Source organism: Fistularia commersonii, chromosome 14 (genome assembly GCF_037954325.1).
Source record: "Fistularia commersonii isolate RoL2024-O1a breed Wild chromosome 14, RoL_Fcom_v1.0, whole genome shotgun sequence".
Lineage (NCBI taxonomy): Eukaryota > Metazoa > Chordata > Actinopteri > Syngnathiformes > Fistulariidae > Fistularia > Fistularia commersonii.
The window spans coordinates 11,214,688-11,235,756 of record NC_141297.1 but is presented as its reverse complement, the minus strand read 5'-3'; the positions used below and the strand labels follow the sequence as shown (position 1 = coordinate 11,235,756).

The 21,069-nt window shown below is 38.8% G+C and overlaps 1 protein-coding gene across 2 annotated transcripts; it reads left to right on the top strand.

The window, feature by feature from the left end:
* The first annotated feature begins 173 nt into the window (after nt 1-173).
* l3mbtl1 (L3MBTL histone methyl-lysine binding protein 1) lies at nt 174-20,889 on the top strand. Of its 2 annotated transcripts, none has more exons than XM_086159625.1 (22): nt 174-190; nt 1,892-2,072; nt 2,431-2,612; nt 3,747-3,876; nt 5,428-5,590; nt 5,840-5,978; nt 6,774-6,822; nt 7,561-7,649; nt 8,120-8,224; nt 8,350-8,485; nt 8,983-9,074; nt 10,026-10,177; nt 12,922-12,998; nt 13,469-13,554; nt 13,965-14,075; nt 15,136-15,277; nt 15,591-15,693; nt 15,900-16,088; nt 16,165-16,214; nt 16,846-17,003; nt 17,082-17,144; nt 20,019-20,889. In XM_086159625.1, the coding sequence occupies exons 2-22, from the start codon at nt 1,907-1,909 to the stop codon at nt 20,151-20,153; spliced, it is 2,517 nt and encodes an 838-aa protein (XP_086015751.1). In that variant the 5' UTR covers nt 174-190; nt 1,892-1,906; the 3' UTR covers nt 20,154-20,889. The 2 variants fall into 2 exon arrangements, with proteins under 2 accessions (XP_086015751.1, XP_086015752.1); XM_086159626.1 differs by having other exon boundaries at nt 3,747-3,825; nt 20,019-20,301.
* Nucleotides 20,890-21,069: the final 180 nt, after the last annotated feature.

Here is a 21,069-nt window from a genome sequence, read left to right as displayed (position 1 = left end):
CTGCGATATTAATTAAATCGCAGGGAACAGAGGTTGTGCGCCAACGTCGCGACTTTCCGATGGAGCACGTTCACAAATTGACCATCAGTGAAAGTATCCTTGGCGTTAGATGCTGCCCAACGAGCGGTGACTGTGCTCAGACTCCGCGCATGCGCAGTGAGAGCCCCGGGGCCGCAGGAGATCAGAGCTGGTAAGCCAAATTTCAGTTACGAATTAATACGTAACCACGAATTTAACACACATATTTTTTTTTTGTAAACGCAATAGAGTCCAGAATCCTTAAAACTTTATTAATTTTGAACCGACGCGTTTTTCCTCGGCGGGGTTGTCTTTTATCGTTGTGGTTTATTCAACCACTGGAGCTTTTCATCTTCAAAATATAGATTTGAAAATGGCACCGGCTAAATAGTCCTAATTGAGTGAAGTACTTTTTTAAAAAGATTGACTCGGTCTTAACGAGGTTTCCACGCCGCATCCTGCCGCCTGGCGTTGTTGCGAGATGAAAATGTTGTTCACTGAGATGAGACGTTGTCGGAATGGGTGACAGGGTTCATTTTTCACTAAATGGGATCTTAACACGCTTTGAGAGACCGTTTTCTTACACCCCGATGATTTCACATTCTCCGCCATTTTAAATGAAATGCTGTTTTATTGTGTGTATACTGTGGACTCGGGAGCGGACCCGTAAATAGATCGGCGTGTCACCGTTATTGGGTTTTATTGGAGGGAATGGGCGGCTGGTTAAAAGTCACACGGGGTCACAGTTGGCGATGGAGCTCCTCCGCCGTCTTTGTGCAAAAAAAAATGGCACTTGAGAATAAATGACATTTCTCGCAAGTTGAATGAAATCTTCTGGAACAGTTTGTTCGGTTAGAGGCTTTTTTTGGTGGAAATGTGAGCCAGGAAATATGAATGGATTGGATTAGAGCGTCAGCAATGTTTCTATGGCACTGTCATGTAGTTTAGGTTCACAATAAGGTAAGCTATGCACTCCTTAACTATATTAACTATACCCCCATCAGCTCAATTCACGAAATCATAATAACCATTCAATATGACGGCTGTAAGACATGTTTTATGAATGAAATATTAAGTCGGATTAATTTAAATTCATTTTAAAAAATGGACACAAATGTTTTACACTGTAGGATAAAACTTGTCCATTGACGTTGATTTCCCCTAACCACAATGTAGAAAAAAAACGTCCTGGAGCCCCTAGAAAGTATCGAAAATACATAATTATTTTTATCCTTTTTCATAATTATTAAAAAAGATGTTAAATGACTTTTGTCAGTTTTATATTCTCCATATTTGGTGCAGTTGTTTGCCAGTTTTCTACTTTTTCATTTTCAGTCTTCTTTCTAGTTTTTTTTTTAAATGTTTTTCAAAAACCAAAAAAGTTTTCGCTTACAGTCAAATGACAATCTTTTTCTTTGATTGTTTCTACAATTCAAATGATCATTAACTATTGTAAAAACAAGTTTTGCCTTTTCATTAAATTCTGGTGTAGTGTTTTTCTACCTTATCATACAGCAAAGTACTGTAGCCAATTTGTTCACAATGAACGTTCATTACTCACTAGCAGTACCACTCCATAGAATATTGAACTTGGGGGAGGGGGGTTAATTACACTAGTCTGTTGCAACAAAAGTGAAAAAAAAAGTAAAAAGTCTTAAGACTCAAGCCAACAAAAAAGTCTGTGGCCACAACACCTTTGTGTGACATCAAGTCATACTAGTGTACAGGCATTATTGGCCACATCTAAAATATTAAGTAAAAACATGTTCATGAATAATACATTATAATGCAACTATAAAGATTTACAGAGTTAACTTTTTCATGAAGGATTGAAAACTTCATGCAGGATAATTGCCTTTGTTTTTTTTCCCAGCACAGGGACATCATAATGAGTGCCAAGGTAAACATGGAGGCTCCACCCAAAGAACCCGAATGTGTCCCCGTGGCCCCATCCTCCTCTTCCCCCAGTGAGACCCTCCTCATCTGTGGGACTGATACTGTGGCCAAGAAGGCTCGACCACAAACACACACCACTACAGCCCTCCTCCTCCCAGGTGAGCCGGGGTATAGAATAACGGTTCTGAAGATAAGCCTTTTTTACTAACCCAGTTAATTGCAGTTGATGAGAGGCTGTGTGGTCAGAAGCCTGTTAAAAAGTATATGTAACATTTAACAAAAAAAGCAGACTTTGCTGTATATACTATATGATATTATATGTTGTATATTTTGATAACTGTGGGTTTGATTTTTTTTCTCTGCATTTGGATTGCAATTAGTTTTATACTTCATACAGTAACAATAGCTAGAGACGTACAGATTGAAGGGCTTGGTACTAGAACTTGCTGGTTTTCCTCCAGCTAACAGAAATATCACAGCAAAAGACTGAGGACAGGGGAATTCATCTCTTAACAGCTTCCAGTCATCAAAAAGTGGAGGTGACCTCAGCTGTTGCAATGGGGGACCCAGGTAAAGGAGGCAGGGTCAGTGAGACAGCCACACCTACTCTGACAGCACAGGTGGGCGGGGCTTGTAGCATCGTCCATGTCCTTGAATGGAAGGAAGGGATGGCCATCCTGCCCAGCAGCAACCTGAAGGTGAGATGTTTGCAACTAGTCCATGATGTTATAATAAGAACTGTTTGTGAAGAGAATTTCATGGCATAATTTTTTACCTTATTTGACTCTTTAAAGAATCTAACAGAGTAGTGTGACTCAATTATTTTACAATAAACAAAACATTTTGAGCATTTACAAACTATGATATTGTAGTGTTTAACCCAGCGAAAACACCCGATTGACAGTAAAACGTCCATTTAATAAGCAATAGCTGTTGTTGGCCACAGCCACGCCACACAAACCACACCCACAAAATTCCCAGCAACCCCAAAATCACACAGAAAACAAGCAACAACATAATCCCCAACATTTGTGACTTGCTACAATATTTTATTGAAGGGAAACAGAAAAAAAAATTAATACATAATACATGTATTTATCTGTCAATGCAAAAGAAATGATGAGAAAATTCATATCTTAAACAAATGTTATTGTGACTACGATAGACTTTGACTGAGATGACTAAGAACCGTCACAGACACAGAAAATAAGTACATTACCTCAATATCAGCAAATGCTGACCTGGACATTTGCAAGAATGTAATTTAATCACAAGAGAATAACCAGATAAAAAATGAGAAAGTTTCAAAAGTAAGTGACACTACAATTCTGTTATTACTGATAGGATACATTTAAGGGTTTGTGCGGGATTTCTTTATTTATTCTTCGTTCTTCACAGATATTTACCTTCTTAAGAGGATTAATTTACTCAATTAATTGTCTGTATCTGTAATGTGATTTTCTGCATCCAAGCACATTTTGTAATATATTTATAAAATGTTGAACTAATTCCTCAGCTGTTTTAAAAAAATGATCAGTTAAATCCTGAAAAACATATTACTCACTCCCCACTGAAATAGAAAAAGTGGTAATTGACGATTTTGGTGATTGAATTAGAAAATTAGACCACATACATGTATTAAGTGATCATTATATATTTGATATTCACCTCATTTTTGGAGGGGAAATTGTTCTTCAGAAACATCTTGACAAATCCATTGATGAAAAGGGTGTGTGTTTGTGTGTGTGTGTGTGTGTGTGTGTGTGTGTGTGTGTGTGTGTGTGTGTGTGTGTGTGTGTGTGTGTGTGTGTGTGTATGTGTGGATGATTTAGTTCTGTGTGAGTGACGTAGGAACACTGAGCACTCTGATCACCCCAGGGACCCCCAGTAGCACCGCAGAACCAGCAGCAGGTACTTCTGGGAGAACTACTGACGCAGAGAATGCTCCGCCAGACAAGCCAGGTAGAGCCATAAAAACACCTTATATAAGGATGCAGTTACATCAAGGACTAAAGTGAAAACACTGCAACCAAACAATAGCTGCCAGGACGATCTGATGATTGAATATTTTGCATCATTGACACCAGGTTATATAGTCGAACATTTTTCTCTGGTTTCAGTTTCAATTTATCTGCCACTGACTAATAGGATTTTAAGTTGGTTGAATTTATGTTCTAGTCCTTATTTATAATAGTGTAGACAAAACCCCAAATCAAAATTGTACTTTTTGTCGTAACCTTAATTTGATTTATAAAAGAGGCACCATCTGTGTTAGTCATATGTGAAGGTGTGTTTGCATTTGAAAAACTGTCATACTAGCTGAGGACTTAGATCCATATTTAAAGGCCAGACACTTCTGAGAATTTTATACTCTTTTCAGTGTTTGATTTGAGTGCATGCTAGTCAGAAATAATGACTTCTGCTGCACCGAAGCTCTTCTGGGCCAGTGAAGAGGGCGCAGCTGCAGGCTCATGTTAAAAATGCCAAGTAGGCTTCTGTTTTTGTAAAAATTCAAATCAAGCTGAAATAGATTAAAGTTATCCAAAAGTAGATTGATGACATTTTTCTCTCAAGAGCTTCTTGTAACAGAAATAAAAGGCATGCAAGACGGCGCATTTCGTGTATTAGGCTTTAAATATATTATGGAATCCAGCATAATTTATGTACATTTTTCTGTGTATGTTGGCTGGATCTGAGAGTTCAACCCTTCCTCTTCATTGTCCATACAGCAGCTCCAAACTGAGTCAGTTGCATTGTGGGGCATTTGGAGCGACAAGGCATCATGGTGCTCTGTAGTTCTTTTTCAGAGTGAACCCTGCTATCTTTATGCAAACAAGGGGCATCCTTTGCAAAACAGTGAACGTTCAAATAGACTGACTGAAGCATTTTTAATTTTCAGTAAACACAGATCTCAAACCTCTGTGATGTAGTTAATTATGGGTTTCTTGTTGTTATGTGGGTCTCTGTGATTGATTCGTAACCAGTCCAGGTTAAAATCCTCCTCTCAACCACTGCCAACTGGGATTGGCTCCATATCACGAGGATGCTCAGTAAATGAGAGGTTGTATAGAGAATGAATGCATGACTAAAATGGTCGAAAACCTGAAACCAAATCACTTTGTTTTTCTTTTTGCTGACAAGGGAACCTCTCTGTGTGGTTTTTCTCTGGATTCTTTCCACAGTCCAAAAACATGCAGCAGGCTAATTGGAAAATAATGGGATAATTGCCCTGAATGACTGAGTGAGTGTTAGTATATGTGGGCCTTTGAATGACTGACAACCAGTCCAGGGTGTCTGATGACAGTTGGTATAGGCTCCAGCATCCCAAGCGCAGGATAAGTGGCAGATGATGGATGGTTGGATGTTTATTTTGTTTTGTTTCTTAAGTATATGCATGTAACTAAAATGTGTGCCTTAAGAAAGCCCCAGAAATGTTTCATAGAAAAAAATCATACACTCTAAGCATCTTCTGTAGTAGATGTGTAATGGTCTACTCTGTCCCTGGGGTTTCAGACACACCAACTCCTGTCAGCTCTGTGAGAGCTGCAGCCGTGGAGCCTGACAGGTTGGTTCAGCCCAAAACTGATATCCAGGCCGGACCAGGCCAACAAAACCATGAACCCAGACCCCCGAGGGTCTACACAGAGGAGCTTCGGCGGGAGCCCATCACTGACAAGTATGCTGCTTTGCTTTCAATACACACCAGATACAGTTTTGATGGTCCACAGTAGCTTGAAGAACTTTTTTTTGACTTCATTCAATTAACAACACGATTAAAAAATGTTTAAAAATCTATCTTTGTTGGAAATGTCATCCTGTTGTGGAAAATTGTTGTTGAGTATTTTGTGCAGATGTTTTTCCCAATTTTTGTCACTTTATTGTCACCCCCCACCCCACCCCCAATCTGTTTTTCTCTATACAATAGACGGAACATTGGGGTTGAGAAAGTTCCTGCCGGGGGGAGGGTCTCCTCACTAAACACCGATCACCTGAAACCCATGAGAAAGAGGAAGAGGAAGGATTATCTTAGTCCATCTGAGGAAGACTCTGATATGGAGGCCACAGTAGGACATCAATCTTCTTTCAATTTTACATACACTTAAGGCTTGGCAGTATTTCAATATGGTCTAAATATTTCTTGCAATATTTCAGTGACAACAATTGGGATACAGTTGACTATTTACATGTAGGAAAGAGCATGGTTTGACAAATATATTTTTCTGTGTCAGTAGATGTGCCCTCAACTAAGAAAATAAAACTACCAATGCTTTTCTAAAAAAAAGTACCCCAAAAATAAAAATAAAAATGTTTCATTATCTTATTTTCGAGAGCCTTAATATATTTACTGCTTTATGTTTTTTCATAAAGATCATACTCAAAGACATATTTTGTTTCTCACTTATAATTTTGCAAACAATAAAATTCATGGTTATTATATTTCAACTTATTCTTTGAATATTGGATTGAATTTATACATTTATTCCAATAAATAACTGTAACTGCCTGAATGTCAGGTTTTTAATTTTTTTATTCAGTTATGACAAATTTGATTATTTTAGTCTTCAGAATTAGAGGAAGTAGAAGCTCATTGTGCTAAACATTGGCTCTTTTGATGACAGGCACAAGACATGTCTTTGTGGTATAAATACAAGTATGATTAATAACAATGATGTAGAGTCATTCTGTTTCATGTCACCCTTTAGTGTCACACTGAAAGGAGCCATTCATAAACACCTGCTCCCAGCTAAATGGAATAGGGCTATAATTAATGTCATCAAAAACATCTGTTTTACCGCATGGCTTTATGCTGCTGTTAATAAATAAATAAATAATGAAAATTGTCATCCCATGTTTTTTAGGATGATAAAGCCGATGATCCTAAAGGAGATGGGCGGCACATCCGTGGAGGTTGGGATTAAACTTTAGCTGGTTGTTTCTTTTGTACATGTGTTTATCTAATGTCTTCTTTATCTTGGGCAAAATTAGAAATTCAAACTGTGAGCTCTTGAAAAATGTTAATTTTTTTCGAGACAGCGTAATTCCAGATGCAAAGCTATCTTGAACACTGCTAACTACTATGAAGCATATCTGTTTTAGCCCATATTAAAGTTGCACTCACTACATGACAGATGAATGAATTTTATTTTAGGGACCTGACCTGCTTATGCACACACACAAACAAACACATGGATATATGTAGATAGAAATGAGAACAATTATCATTGGTGAACTTGATACTAATAATTATATAAAATCCTATCATAATAAGAGAAACAGGACAGGATCCCAGCTGTCATAAACCTGTGACCATTGTGGATTTAGAACAGCTTGTGTTGCAGAATATTGACCATGTTGCTATGTATCTGCTTTAGATAACTTCTGTAAAAGCAAGATGTTATATAGTAAACAATATAAGATATTTTGAATTATGTGAGTTACAGGATTTATTTATATCCTTGCTTATCACCAGTGGTAAAATGTCAAAACACTTTACAAAATGTAAATGTTCTTTCAATGATATTGTGACATTAACACTCAACACTCATTAGCCATCATCAGCTGCCCCAGGAATCTTTTTTTCACAGGTTGAACTTTGTTTTGAGCCATGTCCCATTTTAATGCACTTTATTATTGCTTTTGGTGAAGGTGGAGACAGTAAGACAGAGCAGTGGACGTGGGCACAATATCTGGAGGAAATTAAAGCTGCCGCTGCTCCCAATAAAATATTCCAAGAGGTAAGATTTTGTTTGATATTCTGATTGATACTTGCACACAGAGGGTTAACATAATGCAGCAATAAAGTAAAGGAACATTCATCTATCTTTATGTATGCATATAGTTGTTTCTGGGGCTCACCCAATTTCCAATGAAAGACTAAAGTCCACGCAAAATATTACATTGTCGCTGAAAGGAATAACTACAGTGATGAGCAAGTATGTAGGACTTTCAACATGTTAAATCAATTCTTTAACATATTTATTATATGTTCAACAGAGTAATGTTGAAGGATTTCAACATTACAATAGCAGTGGCTTTGAAATGACTGAAAAATAATACAGTAATAAAAGGAATCCAATTGATGTGATCTCATCTTTTCTGTTTTCCTTGCCTTGATCTGATTGAATCTGAACAATAATTAAGTTAGAGCTTATTTTACAGTGTTGTTTGCTGAACAGATTCCTCTTTTATGCCATGTGTCTTTCAGACACAGAGAGTGCCGACAGTCAAGAATGGCTTCAAACAAGGGATGAAGCTGGAGGGCATTGACCCACAGCATCCATCCATGTACTTTGTGCTCACTGTTGCTGAGGTGAGTCAGAGCCGTTAAGCTGCTCTCTGGACCTCAATTTCCACATTGGTTATTTATAGGGTAGGGGAGGCATTCATATATTTCTCCCCGATGTGATTGTCTTTTCCTTGAATGTCTTTGCTCAGGTTTGTGGTTACCGGCTTCGACTTCATTTTGACGGCTACTCTGACTGTCACGACTTTTGGGTAAATGCTAACTCCCCAGACATCCACCCTGCAGGCTGGTGTGAGAGCACAGGACACAAACTGCACACACCCAAAGGTTAGAGGTGACAACACTGTCAGCAAAGACCCTAATAATCCCTAAAAGAATAACATATGATCTCAAAACTCCTGGCTTCTCTGACTGAGTCGGTTTGCCTTCTTTTTGAAACTCCATATTGGGCAAGAATATCTACCAAGTTTATGTTATAGAGCCAATGGTTTATTGTAGCACTTCGTTTGAAATTCTTTTTCAGAATGAAGGAAGTATTTGAAAGCTCTGAAAATCTGTTTTGCCAGCTGCTGTTCATTGATTTGATCCAGTCACAGCATGTTTACCATGTCATTTCTAATATATTTGCTCACTGTCTAGATGTATTTTAAACATATGTTTCCTGTAATGGATTTTTGTGATGCTGCAGCCTTATTGTTTATACTGTGTTTATGTGTCCTTCTCAATTAATTACTGAGATCTCATTCAGCATTCACACCCAGTTGCAAAATAAATCTAAAATAAAGATTACTTTATGCTTGTATTCTTTGCTGTTTTTACTGCAGGTTGTAAAGAAGAAGAGTTTACTTGGACCAATTATCTGAGAATGACTAAAGCACAAGTGGCTCCCAAGGAACTCTTTGCTAGCCTTGGGAGGGTAACTGCATCTTGTTAATAAGTCATTTGTGTAATATTTTGGTGGAAACACCTATAGTTGTGGCTTTGAGGTTTCTAAAAACATAAAATATTTAGGAGCAAGTTTTTAAACCAATATACATAACAAAATTGACTAACAATGGAAAAACTCCCTTGTCTGACATGGCACAAAAATCCGTATTGAGTAGTAGTTCAGTTCTATAGTAAAATTTCAGTGGCTTGAAAAATACTTTTCAGTTTTCAGTTAGTTTTTTGCTTATTTTCTTGCAAGTTTTTGAAGATGATCTTGGTTAAATTTTCCAATTTTTTTTATCACGATTGCTAGTTTCTCTATACCATTTTCTTTTGCTGTTGAAAATAAAAATTTTACTCATTCACAGCAGTGATAAAAAAATACACAAAATGAGAAAAGCATTGGCAAAAAGACAAAATCTCTAATAGATAGTTATCTATGGCTGAAGGAAAATAGAATAATGATGTATCATTCTTTTTAATATATAAAAAAATTAAAACAACAAAATAAAAACAAGATTATTTAGGGAAAATGTGTCTGTTACAATATCAACATAAAAATGAAAGGTAACAGCAAATTCAAATATTTTCAACCATGAATTAAAAAGCAGACTTTTCCAGAAATATAGAACATAAGAATAGAATGCTACACCTCAATGTTTGATTTGGACTGTTGATCTGAAGTCAGACTATTTTGGATGGCTCTTGATAACCATCAAAATGTATTTTCTCATAAATGCTTCACAATCTGACTGCAGTGTTTTTTTAATCAAATTCTTTGATAAACAGGAAGCCAATCTGATCTCAGGTATTTTAAAGCTTGCCTCTTAAACCTAACCTTGGGGGTGGGTGTGACTGTTCAGCAGACTCCTGTTCATTGGGTCGATCCTGTCCCAGTGTGTTTGCCATGTCATCTCTAATATATTTGCTCTCTCTCTAGATGGATGTGAAGTGCGGTTTTGAGATAGGAATGAAGCTGGAGGCTGTCGACCGTATGAACCCCTCGCTCATTTGTGTAGCAACTATCACTGATGTGGTGGATGACCGCTTCCTTGTTCACTTTGACAACTGGGATGACACATATGATTATTGGTGAGCTTCAAAATGAATAGGGATTATTGATACAACTGAGGACTGGGAAATAATTATCTGAATCATATTATATCTATATATCTATTTTAAACACTCATGTCAGTTATAGTAAGAATACATAGCTTTTATGATTATATCCCATTGGTGTTTCTTTTGATTCCCTAAAAAAGGTCATTTGTCAGAACTATTATTGCCTAATAACTTTTGAACTTTGTGTCTATCCATTTGGATTAAGATTAATCAGCTGCATCCTTTAGTTTGACATACCATTTGTCAATTTTGATTCTTTCACTTTAATGGAGTGTTTCCCAACCACGGCACATATTTAACATTACAGAAAAATCACAAGGCACACCACCAAATAAATATGTCAGAAACATTTTTAATGAAATAGAATGAAACTGTAATCTCAATGTACTTAGTGTGAAATCTGGCCCTATTTGGTTGAACATGAAGCTGATATTCTTGCAGGAACTGAGGCAACTCAATATAACTTTCATTGTATTTTCTTGAGCTCACCTTTTTTACTTTCTTCTGACCACTGCTCATACTTGGGCCTACATCTGTGTCAGAATGTTCTTCCGGACCAGAGGGTCCTGATTGAGTACTTTTCCTTTTTAAATATTCATCCATCTCGTATCACTGCAGCTGTCTCACTCAAAGCATTACTTATTACTGTTTGAGCAGCGGCAGGTAGATGCGCAGGTTAATTCACTACCTGTTGCATCGAGTGGAAGAGCATTTAATTGTTCTGCCTGTCACTACATGCTTCCCACATAGATAGACATACACATTATTTGCGATGAACAAAAATTTTTTGGATGAATCAGGTGAAAGTGGACATTTTTCCACGGTACACCTGATTATCTCTCACAGCACACTAATGGGCTGTGGCACAGTGGTTGGGAAACACTGCTTTAATCAATGTTGCAATGTTTGCAAAGCCGGTGTGTAGTTTTATTTTATTTTTTTTTCAAGCAGAACAATTGTTCAGTTAATCTACTGTAATTACCAAATATATATACAGAAATATGGGTATCATTATTTATGTTAACTGATATGAAAACTTTACAGATTAATATTTTTCTGATCAACATCTGATCAATTCATTGTTTACATATTGAACTGGACACCAATTTTTCAAAGCTATTTTTACATTAAAGTAACAATTTTTTGACACCAAATTGACATCTAGTGCTGTTGGTTACAATTTTGCCAACAGTATTTTGTTGAAATTGCTTCTACCATGAACATATAAATCTAGCGCAAATTACAGCAAATGTATCAAGTTTATAATTTTTATTCCTTAAAATGCAGTATCAGCTCTATTTAGGGCATTGCTTGTCTTCTTATGCCATATTGTTGGAATTATATTTGCTGATGTTGTTAACAGCATTGCATCCAGCTGACATTCACAGCTAAATCATTGAATGACATCTGTGACATTGTGATCAGTAGTCAGAGCAGGTTGAGGAAGATCTAGAGAGGTAAAAGTATGCTCTGGAAAGGAGAAGAATAAAGGTGAGTCGAAGCAAGACAGAATATGTGCGTGTGAGAGGGACCAAAGTGGAACACTGAGGCTAGAGAGGGTTGGAGATGTTGAAGAATGTGGAAGATTTTAAGTACTTGGGGTCAACAGTCCAGAGCAATGGAGAGTGTGGAAAAGAGGTGAAGAAACAGTTTCAAGCAGGTTAGAATGGGTAGAGAAATGTGTCGGGGTACTATGCCATCGAAAACTATTAGCCAAAATGAAAGGAAAGGTGTTCAAGACAGTTTGGAGACCAGCGATGCTGTATGGTTTGGAGACTGTGCGATTGAAAAAAAAGACAGGAAGACATGATGATGTTGAGGTTCTCTTTGGGAGTGATGAGGATGGAGAGGATCAGGAATGAGTCTATCAGAGAGACAGCAAAAGTTAGATGTTTGGGAAATAAGGTCAGAGAAGCCAGACTGAGATGGTTTGGTCATGTACAGTGGAGGGATAGTGAATATACTGGTAGAAGGATGCTGGAGTTGGAGCTGCCAAGCAGGAAGTTTAGAGGAAGACCAAAGAGAAGATTTATGGATATAATGAAAGAGGACATGAAGTTAATTGGAGAATTCAGAAAGTGAGATGGAGGAGATTGATTCGCTTGGGCAATGCTGAAGGGAAAAGCCAAATGAAAAAGAAGAAGATTGAATGACATCTGTGTTTGCAGCCATAATCTAATCTAGCCATAATCTAATCTATCAGGGACATTACCAAATGAAAAATAACAAGCACGCCAGATTGTCAGTATATGAAGTGTCAGTGAAGCGTATATAGATGGCTAAACATCCAGTACACATGCAGAAAGGTTTGGTTGTTTTCAGATAATCATTATTCCTATGTATTTCCATCACCATAATTTTTTTCATCCGTTGGCTCTACTGTCTCCCACCAGCTTATTTAGAACTTTGGCCATGTCTTTGAATATGTGATAATTTAGCTGAGCAGTTTTTCTAAAAAACAGCCTAGTGGTGAATCTTGAAAAGGCTAGGTTGATTCTAGATAGTAAAAATGTCATAAACTGTCAACACTCAGGATAAAGTGTCAGCAGGTGATAATTCAGTTTTTCAGTGTGTCACATCTCTATTTATATTTCATGTTGGTATTTGAATCTTTTAAGCTCTCTGACATGATAATTGAAGCAGTTTTTAATAATCCAGGTGTCCCTGACTGGTAAAAAGCTTCTAAACCTTCTTGATTATTCACACATTTTCAGGTGTGATGCCACAAGTCCATACATTCACCCTATTGGTTGGTGCCAGGAAAGGAACCTGCCCTTAACACCTCCCCAAGGTTAATTTGCCCTGTTTATTTAATATCATTCCTATAGTAAAAAAGTGAAGGTCCTGCACACAGCAGGTGCTTGCAGATGATGGTGTCTTTATTATATAAATGACAAGCATGCAATACTCATGGAACATAAAATCTGTGTGTTGTGCTGTTAACACACTGACTCATCCTGATTCACTTGAACTCCTCATTTTATAAAATGTGTAGAACTATTTAATATTTCTCAATCTGATGCTATAATTTCTTTGGCTCTACTAGTTCTTCTCCATATTTAATTTTTATTATATGTAGCACATAAATAAATCTGGGAAATGTATTAGAGCCAGAAGGGGACTCATTAAAACTCATGTAAGTAGCACAATTAACATGTTTGAATTACATTTAATATAATGTCTCTTGCATTACGTGGTACCATTCCAGTTTTCTATGTCACAGATTTAATGTTCATATGAATTTCATCTTTTTCCCACCAGACTATCCAGACCAGGGCATGTTCTCTTGGTCTCGTTACTTGCAGGAGACAGGATCAAAGGCTGTGGCAGCTGATGCCTTCAAAGTGGTGAGAATAAACTTATGTACTGGTTTTTCCTTTATTGGCATTATTATTGGAACTAGTTTACCGTTTTTTTCTAGTTGAATAGTAACTTTTAACCCAAGGCAGTGATAGTAAGGGTAAATGTATATATGTGACTCTTAAACCCGCTGATGTCAAATGTGACACTCACTCGATAGAAGTTGGTAAAAGTGCCACTTCACTGTACACCTTGGTCTGAGTATTGCAGTGATATTCAATGTTAAATTTGTATCTATTAATGAGGCTATTGAACAAAAATAGTTACTGTTGATTTAAAGTACTTATAAAAATAGAGCACTACAAAATGATATGACACCCGGTTGAGCAGGTGTCAGAGAGTTATTGTTTTGTTCGATACAGCTGTTCTTTCCCATCATTTACTGCTTTCCCTTCAGCGTCCACCTCACAACTTCCAGGCTCAGATGAAACTGGAGGCTGTGGACAAGAGAAGTCCTGGTCTGATCAGAGTGGCTACAGTGGAGGATGTTGAGACTCACCGTGTTAAGGTGTGTGTGTGTGTGTGTGTGTGTGTGTGTGTGTGTGTGTGTGTGTGTGTGTGTGCGCACGTGTGCTCCCGTGCGGTCACATGTAGATCAGCATAGTATTAATATATGATAGATTATAACCAGAACTGCAGCTTGAATTGCCTTAAAACAGACACATAAAATGTAACTAAAAAAAAACTGAAAAAAGCGACAGGAAACATATGAACAATTTATGCTGAATGCCCTTCCTGACGCAACCTTCTGCATTATCCAGACTAAAAAAGACTGCCTTTGTGCCCCCCCCAGGCTGCATTCTCTTGATGCTCATACATTTAATAAAATAAGTAATGAAACCCATTTGAAACCACTTAAAGTAAGAAAATAATAGAATGTATTGCATATATATAGGATGCATTTAAAATTGTAAGTACATCTTTGATGATTTATCCTTTATTAATTCCTTTTTGGGGAAATTCGTTCTCTTCAATTAACCCATAATGGATGAACCATAAAATAGGGATGCTGTCCACCAACGTCAGGGGAGCTATAAGGGGTTCAGTGTCTTGCTCAACAACACTTCGACACACTAGGAGGAGCCGGGAATCGAACCAGGAATGTTCGGTTCCAAAGATGATTGCTTGACCTCCTGTGCCGTGCGGCCCAAAAAGCAATACAGCTGGTTGCCAGTAATTTTAGATGGTGGCAAAAATCTTTTTTTTTTCAGCCACTTTCAGATGCATTGGAATAATTCGAAGTTTATCCAAAGCTTTGGCCCATAATGGACATAGTCCGTAGTACTGTTTTTTTTTTTTTTTGCTGCTTTGGAGACATGATTCTTTTAAAGTGTGTGCTGTTTGTTTTGACACACCCCTCAGTTAGGTTACATTTTTATTCCAGTGCCACTTACCTGTTCCCAGAAGGGACAACAGAACTGTTGGTTTATACATGATTTTAGGACAAACATGAGCTGGTCCTCTTTATAAAGGAACCACGGACAACTTGTACAAGCCGAGACTTGCCTATTTTTCAGTACAAAATTTGTCGCCCTCTTCATCTACCCCTGCATCTGTTTCTCTCTCAGATCCATTATGATGGCTGGAGTCACGTCTATGATGAGTGGATGGACTCTGATCACCATGACATCCATCCAGCAGGCTGGTGTGAGGCAACTGGTCATCCCCTCAAAGTTCCTCCTAGGGATGTCAAAACTCAGCAGCCTCATGGTAGCTGCAAAAACCCCTCAATTCTGTATACATATTAGAGTTCAAATGGGTTCAAATACATTTTTAAATAAAGGGTTTTACATGTAAATGTGTATAAGGATTAATGAAAGACTAGATCAATGTGTGCCTTTAAACTTTCTCAACATTTTTCAGTTCATGTTTTCATCAGAATTTTTCTTACATTAGATAATGTGTTGTCAGTGTTATTTGAGGTTTTAATATAAGAAATCTTTTCATGAGAAAATTTACTGGCGAAAGTATTCAGCCAGTATTTTTTTTTTTAATTTCTGTCTCTTCATGTGTTGGTGTTCAGGTCCAAGGGAACCTACCGTTTCTTCCCAGTCCACCTACCCCTCCTCTGTTCCCTGTAAACCTATCAGTCATCCCAGAACTAACAAGTACAGCTTCCACAACAGGTCGGCACTGTCCTTTTAGTCATTTAATCTGGCTTTTTTTCTGTCAGGTCAACAACGAAATATTTCATTCCATGTAGTGAAAGAGTAATTTTTTTTCCTAAACTTCCTAAACTTGTATATGACTAAGATGTTCCTCAAATGCTATTCATATTCGTTTTAAAGGACATTTCTGGTATTATTGAGAAATTAACTTGTTTTTGAAACAGGAAGTGTCCAACTCCTGGCTGTGATGGTTCAGGACATGTGACTGGTCGTTTCACGGCGCACCACTGCGTATCCGGTTGCCCACTAGCAGAGAGGAACCAGGGAAGGCTGAAGGCTGAGCTGTCAGACTCTGAGTGCAAGAGGAACATCTTCTTTGGTCAGAGGAACAAGAAGACCCATTACCGTGGCAGGTAAAGGTGCGTGTGTGTGTCAAATTTGTGTGGACATTTGTTGATATTTGACATTAATATTTAACTGTATTTTTAGGATTGGTCGTCCTCCTAAATACAGAAAAAACCAACAGAGAGACTATCCAAGTGAGTTCTCTAAATCTTCTTCAACAGTAATGTTTACTTCATCAACATCAAGCATTTGAAGCTCTTTAAGATTCTTTTCACGTGAAACTGAATTGGGACACATCATTTTATAATAGTATTTTGTGCTGTATTTACCTGACGAAACATAAAGAACTCAACTCCATTATTTGATTACTTCCACTTACCAATTCAGAAGTGGCATCCTATTGTGACCTGGATAAATAAGAATAACATGCATTTTACAAGAACCCATAAAATACTGGTCAATGTCATTGCATATCCTTTTTATAGGCTAAATCAAACAAGATATATTTTAGACAAATGTTAAAGATCACTTTTTGAAATCTAAATAAAATGACAACATATTTTCATTATCAAACTCTTAACTGCCACATTTTAGAATGATGAGTGAGTAAATACATGATATTAATACAAAATGGGATATCAGATATTAGATAATTCATAAAAATGTTTTCACCCTTTGTGAAATGCTTACATATTGCATTGATCGCATTGATTGCATTGCCATTACAAAATGTTTTGTGACTTAAAGTTAACTAGAAAAAAAAAACAGATCAGCTGCAAGCAACAAGAATGATGTAAGCATGTAGTTGTGTGTTCCTTTCCTTAGACCTGTCTTCAGAAGGTGTGTATCCATCACTGTTTATGTCGGCCCTGAGCGGTCAGTCAGACCGGACTCTGTCTCTTTGCTGGGAGCAGCATTGCAAGCTACTACCTGGTGTTCAGGGTATTCATGCCAGCCAGGTGGCGTCATGGGGTGTCGAAGAGGTGAGAAGTCATCCTCTGGACTATTCTGACATTTCTGACTGTTGTAATCGTTTGGAATTTTCCATATATATGCTGTAGGTCTTCAAGTTTGTTCAGAATCTCATTGGCTGTGAAGACCAGGCACGTCTCTTTAAAGAAGAGGTGAGATGTTCAACTGTATGTTAAAAAATAATTTGATCCCCCTTGCGCTTTATCAATTGCATTATAAACACAATACACCCTTTGCAGCCACATTTAGCCTTGGATGCAATAACAGCACAGTGACTCCAAACAAAAATCAAATCCATTTCCGTGTTTCTGATGATGTCCATATTTACATCCAATGGCAAACAACCAAGCAAAATAAGTCAAGCCATCGCTGGCTGCTCAAGATAGATTTAAAAAAAAAAAAAATCAAACATTCTATCAGTTCACCCCCTCTCCATGCAGTTGCTGTGGTGAACAGGTAAATATAATATGTTCAATCACTCTATCACTGCTCTTTGACCACATCCTCCCATGACGTGTGAAAGGTTAAAAATTGAAAGCTGTTATCAACATCCATCCATCCATTGTCTACCGCCATTGTCTACCGCTTATCCGGGATCAGTTTGTGGGAGCAGTCGAAGCAGAGAGGCCCAGACCTCCCTCTCCCCAACCACTTTGACTAGCTCTACCAGGGGGATCCCAAGGTGTTCCCAGGCCAGCCTAGAGACATAGTCTCTCCAGTGTGTCCTGGGTTTTCCCGGGGCCTTCTCCTGGTGGGACATGCGCAGAACACCTCACCATGGAGCTGTCCAAGAGGCATCCTAACCAGATGCCTTAGCCACCTTATCTGACTCCTCTTCACACGGAGGAACAGTGACTTCACCCTGAGCCCCTCCCAGATAGCCGAACTCCTCACCCTATCTCTAAGGGAGAGCCCGGACACCCTGTGGAGAAAGCTAATTTCAGCCGCTTGGATCCGTGACCTTATTGTTTCGGTCATGAACCACAGTTCGTGATCATCGGTGAGGGTAAGAGTGAAGATCAACTGATAAATTCAGAGCTTCGCCTTTTGGCACAGCTCCGTCTTCACCAGGACAGATCTGTGCAGAGTCTGCATCATTGCTGATGCTGCACTTTTCTGCCTGTCAGTCTCCCGTTCCATCCTTCCCTCAGTTGTGAACCTGACCTGAGATACGTGAACTTCTCCACTTGGGGCAGGACCTCTTCCCCGGGACACGCCATCCGTTTCCGGTTGAGCACCATGGTCTTGGATTTGGAGTTGCTGATCCACATCCCAACCGCTTCACATTCAGCTGCGAAACGCTCCAGCGAGAGCTGGAGATCATGGTCCGATGAAGCCAGCAGAACCACATCATCCGCAAAAAGCAGGGACCAACACCCCCCAACACCCTGTCTGTGCCTAGAAATTCTGTCCATAAAAGTCATGAACAGAATGTGTGACAAAGAGCAGCCCTGGTGAAGTCCAATCCTCATGAGAAACGAGTCTGACTTACAACCGGTAATGCGGACCATGCTCTGGCACTGATCATACGAGGACTGAACAGCTTGTATTACAGGGTTTGGTACCCCATTCTCCTGCAGTATCCCCCAAAGGGTTTCCAACGGGGCACGGTTGAATGCCTTCTCCAGGTCCACAAAACACATGTAGAATGGGTGGGCAAAGTCCCATGCCCCCTTGAGGACCCTGCTGAGGGTGTCAAGCTAGTGCACTGTTCCATGGCCAGGTCAAAAACCACATTGAGCCTCCTGGATGCAAGGTTCAAGGACCCGTTGGACCCTCCACTCCAGCACCCTTGAGTAGACTTTTCCAGGGAGGCTGTGGACTGTAGTACCCATGTACCGGTAGTTGGAGCACATCCTCCAGTCCCCCCTTTTAAAAAAGGGAATCACCACCCCAGTCTGCCAATCCAGCGATGCTGCAGAGGCATGTCAATCAGGACGGCTCCACAACATTCAGAGGCTTAAGGAACCTAGGTTCCTGAAAGCTCTCATCCACCCTCAGAGCCCCGCCACCAAGGAACTTTCTGACTACTTTGGCACCCCAGAGTCCCCCCAGGTGTGTTGTAGTGATTGAGGAGACCTTAGAAGTACTCCTTCCACCGATCCACAATGTCCTGGATCGAGGTTAGCTGCCCACCATCGCCACTGTAAACAGTGTTGATAGCAAACTGCTTCCCTCTCCCGAGCCACCGGGGGGGTGGACGAGAATTGCCTTGGCGCCTTCCGAAAGGCGTTGTGACACAAAACTGACAGCTGATGTCAACACAAACATAAACATCAATATCTCAGCATATAGTACCTACAAGGAAAAGGAAATAAAGGTACAAATTAGCAACAAGTAGGCTGAAACTGAATAAAAAATTCTGTCAAAAAATTTGACCCTAGAATTCTGTAAAGATCAGGAATACCTCTAAAATTCTGTTGAAACATGGAAAATGTTTCTGTCTGTGAAACCAGCTAGACTGTTGCAGTAATTGTCCTCAGAGGGATGTCAAGAAAAGAGCGGGACTCTCATGTTCATTTCTCATAGTCAGCTGTGTGTTCAGTTGGGACTTTTACAGTTGGAAATGGGAGCCATGACTGTCAAACATTTCCAACCCATGTTTACTAAAGGTTTATTATATTACATATTATTTCATGATGTCAGAGCTGAACTGTAATCTCTACAGTCTGTCGTGAGACTTGGTTCACACATTAGAACTGTCCTGATTCACTCCGATGTAATATTAGCAACATAACTTAGAGAAAATAGAAATTTGAGCCCATGTCAAAATCTTTTCCAAACCGCCTTATTGTTGAAAAGTAATTTTATTTGTTATTCGATGGTGATGTACTTCCTGAAGAGGAATCCAGGTTTGTTTTCTCTTTGATAAAACAATATAAATATATGCACCCACTATCTGGTGGCTGAAGTTTAGCCCTATAAAACATTTTAATGGGATTGATCACAACTAATAATGTGCTCTTTCACAGATTGAAGAGATTTTCAGTTGCTAAATAACCCCTGTTATGTCTGTATATCTGCAGATGATTGATGGAGAGGCCTTTCTGCTGCTGACCCAGACTGACATTGTGAAAATCATGAGCATCAAACTTGGCCCCGCCCTCAAGATATCCAACGCCATTCTCATGTTCAAAAGCACAGATGAGGGACTTAAGTGACTCCATCCTCACTCACTGGGCGCTCGGCTGCCATCATCATGTGCCAAATTCATTCCGTTGCAGGGAAACCACCCTGACCCCTTTTCATGTGTATAGTGTCCAGTACCCATCAGAGAGAGGTTGGGGGGAGGGAGGGGTTTGATAGGCTTTCAAATCAAGGAGAAGCTGGAAGAGACATATTCTCTTGAGTACAGTGGGGAAACTTCAGAGAGAGGGAGAGAGAGAGAAAGAGAGAAAGAGATGATGGACATATTTCTATGGAAGCTTTTGCAGTGAGGAGCCATGAGGAGGAACATCAGTACCTTTTTGCAAGTGCTGTGTTTGTCCAAGTGTCAATCATCAAAAACACTGACACCTTCACATTTGCTTCAGGTCTGTGATAAATGGTTTGGATATAAGTGGTACTTACAGTTGAAATTGGAAATATTCAACATGTTATTTTTGAAGGTTTTTTGGTCAGGTGAAAGCTGATCACCTTGCAGAGGCACACAAGAACACATTCTGATGAGAGCCATACCCAGATTCAGACACAACATTACATTAGTTTCGAAGCCTAGAAAAGAAACTAGACTGTAACTAAAAACTGTCAGATGTATATCCATTTATGATGCAAACTTTCCCAGTTGTTTCCTTGATCGTACATATTTGTGACTCCATTGAAATCTGAATGGCATATAAATATGATACTACAATTGTATCATATCTGTAACAACTAGCTGCACAAGACGTGATTTTTTACAAAAGAGAGATATTGAGAAAGGCATGAAGTAACCCCATGTGCAAACCATAGAAAATATTAATGTCAAGAGATGTTAAAATGTAGAATTATGCAGATGCTGTCATAAGAACCTGTAGAAAATGTTGAATTTACGTTAAAAAATTTAAAACATTTAAAAGACGATCGGTATCGGATGTC

What these genes read in the sequence shown, in the direction of transcription:
- l3mbtl1 (XM_086159625.1), top strand. Translation starts at nt 1,907, where the DNA reads ATGAGTGCCAAGGTAAACATGGAGGCTCCACCCAAAGAACCCGAATGT. An exon ending in TTGTGCTCACTGTTGCTGAG is followed by an intron (nt 8,225 to 8,349) that starts GTGAGTCAGAGC and finishes GTCTTTGCTCAG; the next exon opens with GTTTGTGGTTACCGGCTTCG. An exon ending in TTGAGACTCACCGTGTTAAG is followed by an intron (nt 14,076 to 15,135) that starts GTGTGTGTGTGT and finishes TTTCTCTCTCAG; the next exon opens with ATCCATTATGATGGCTGGAG.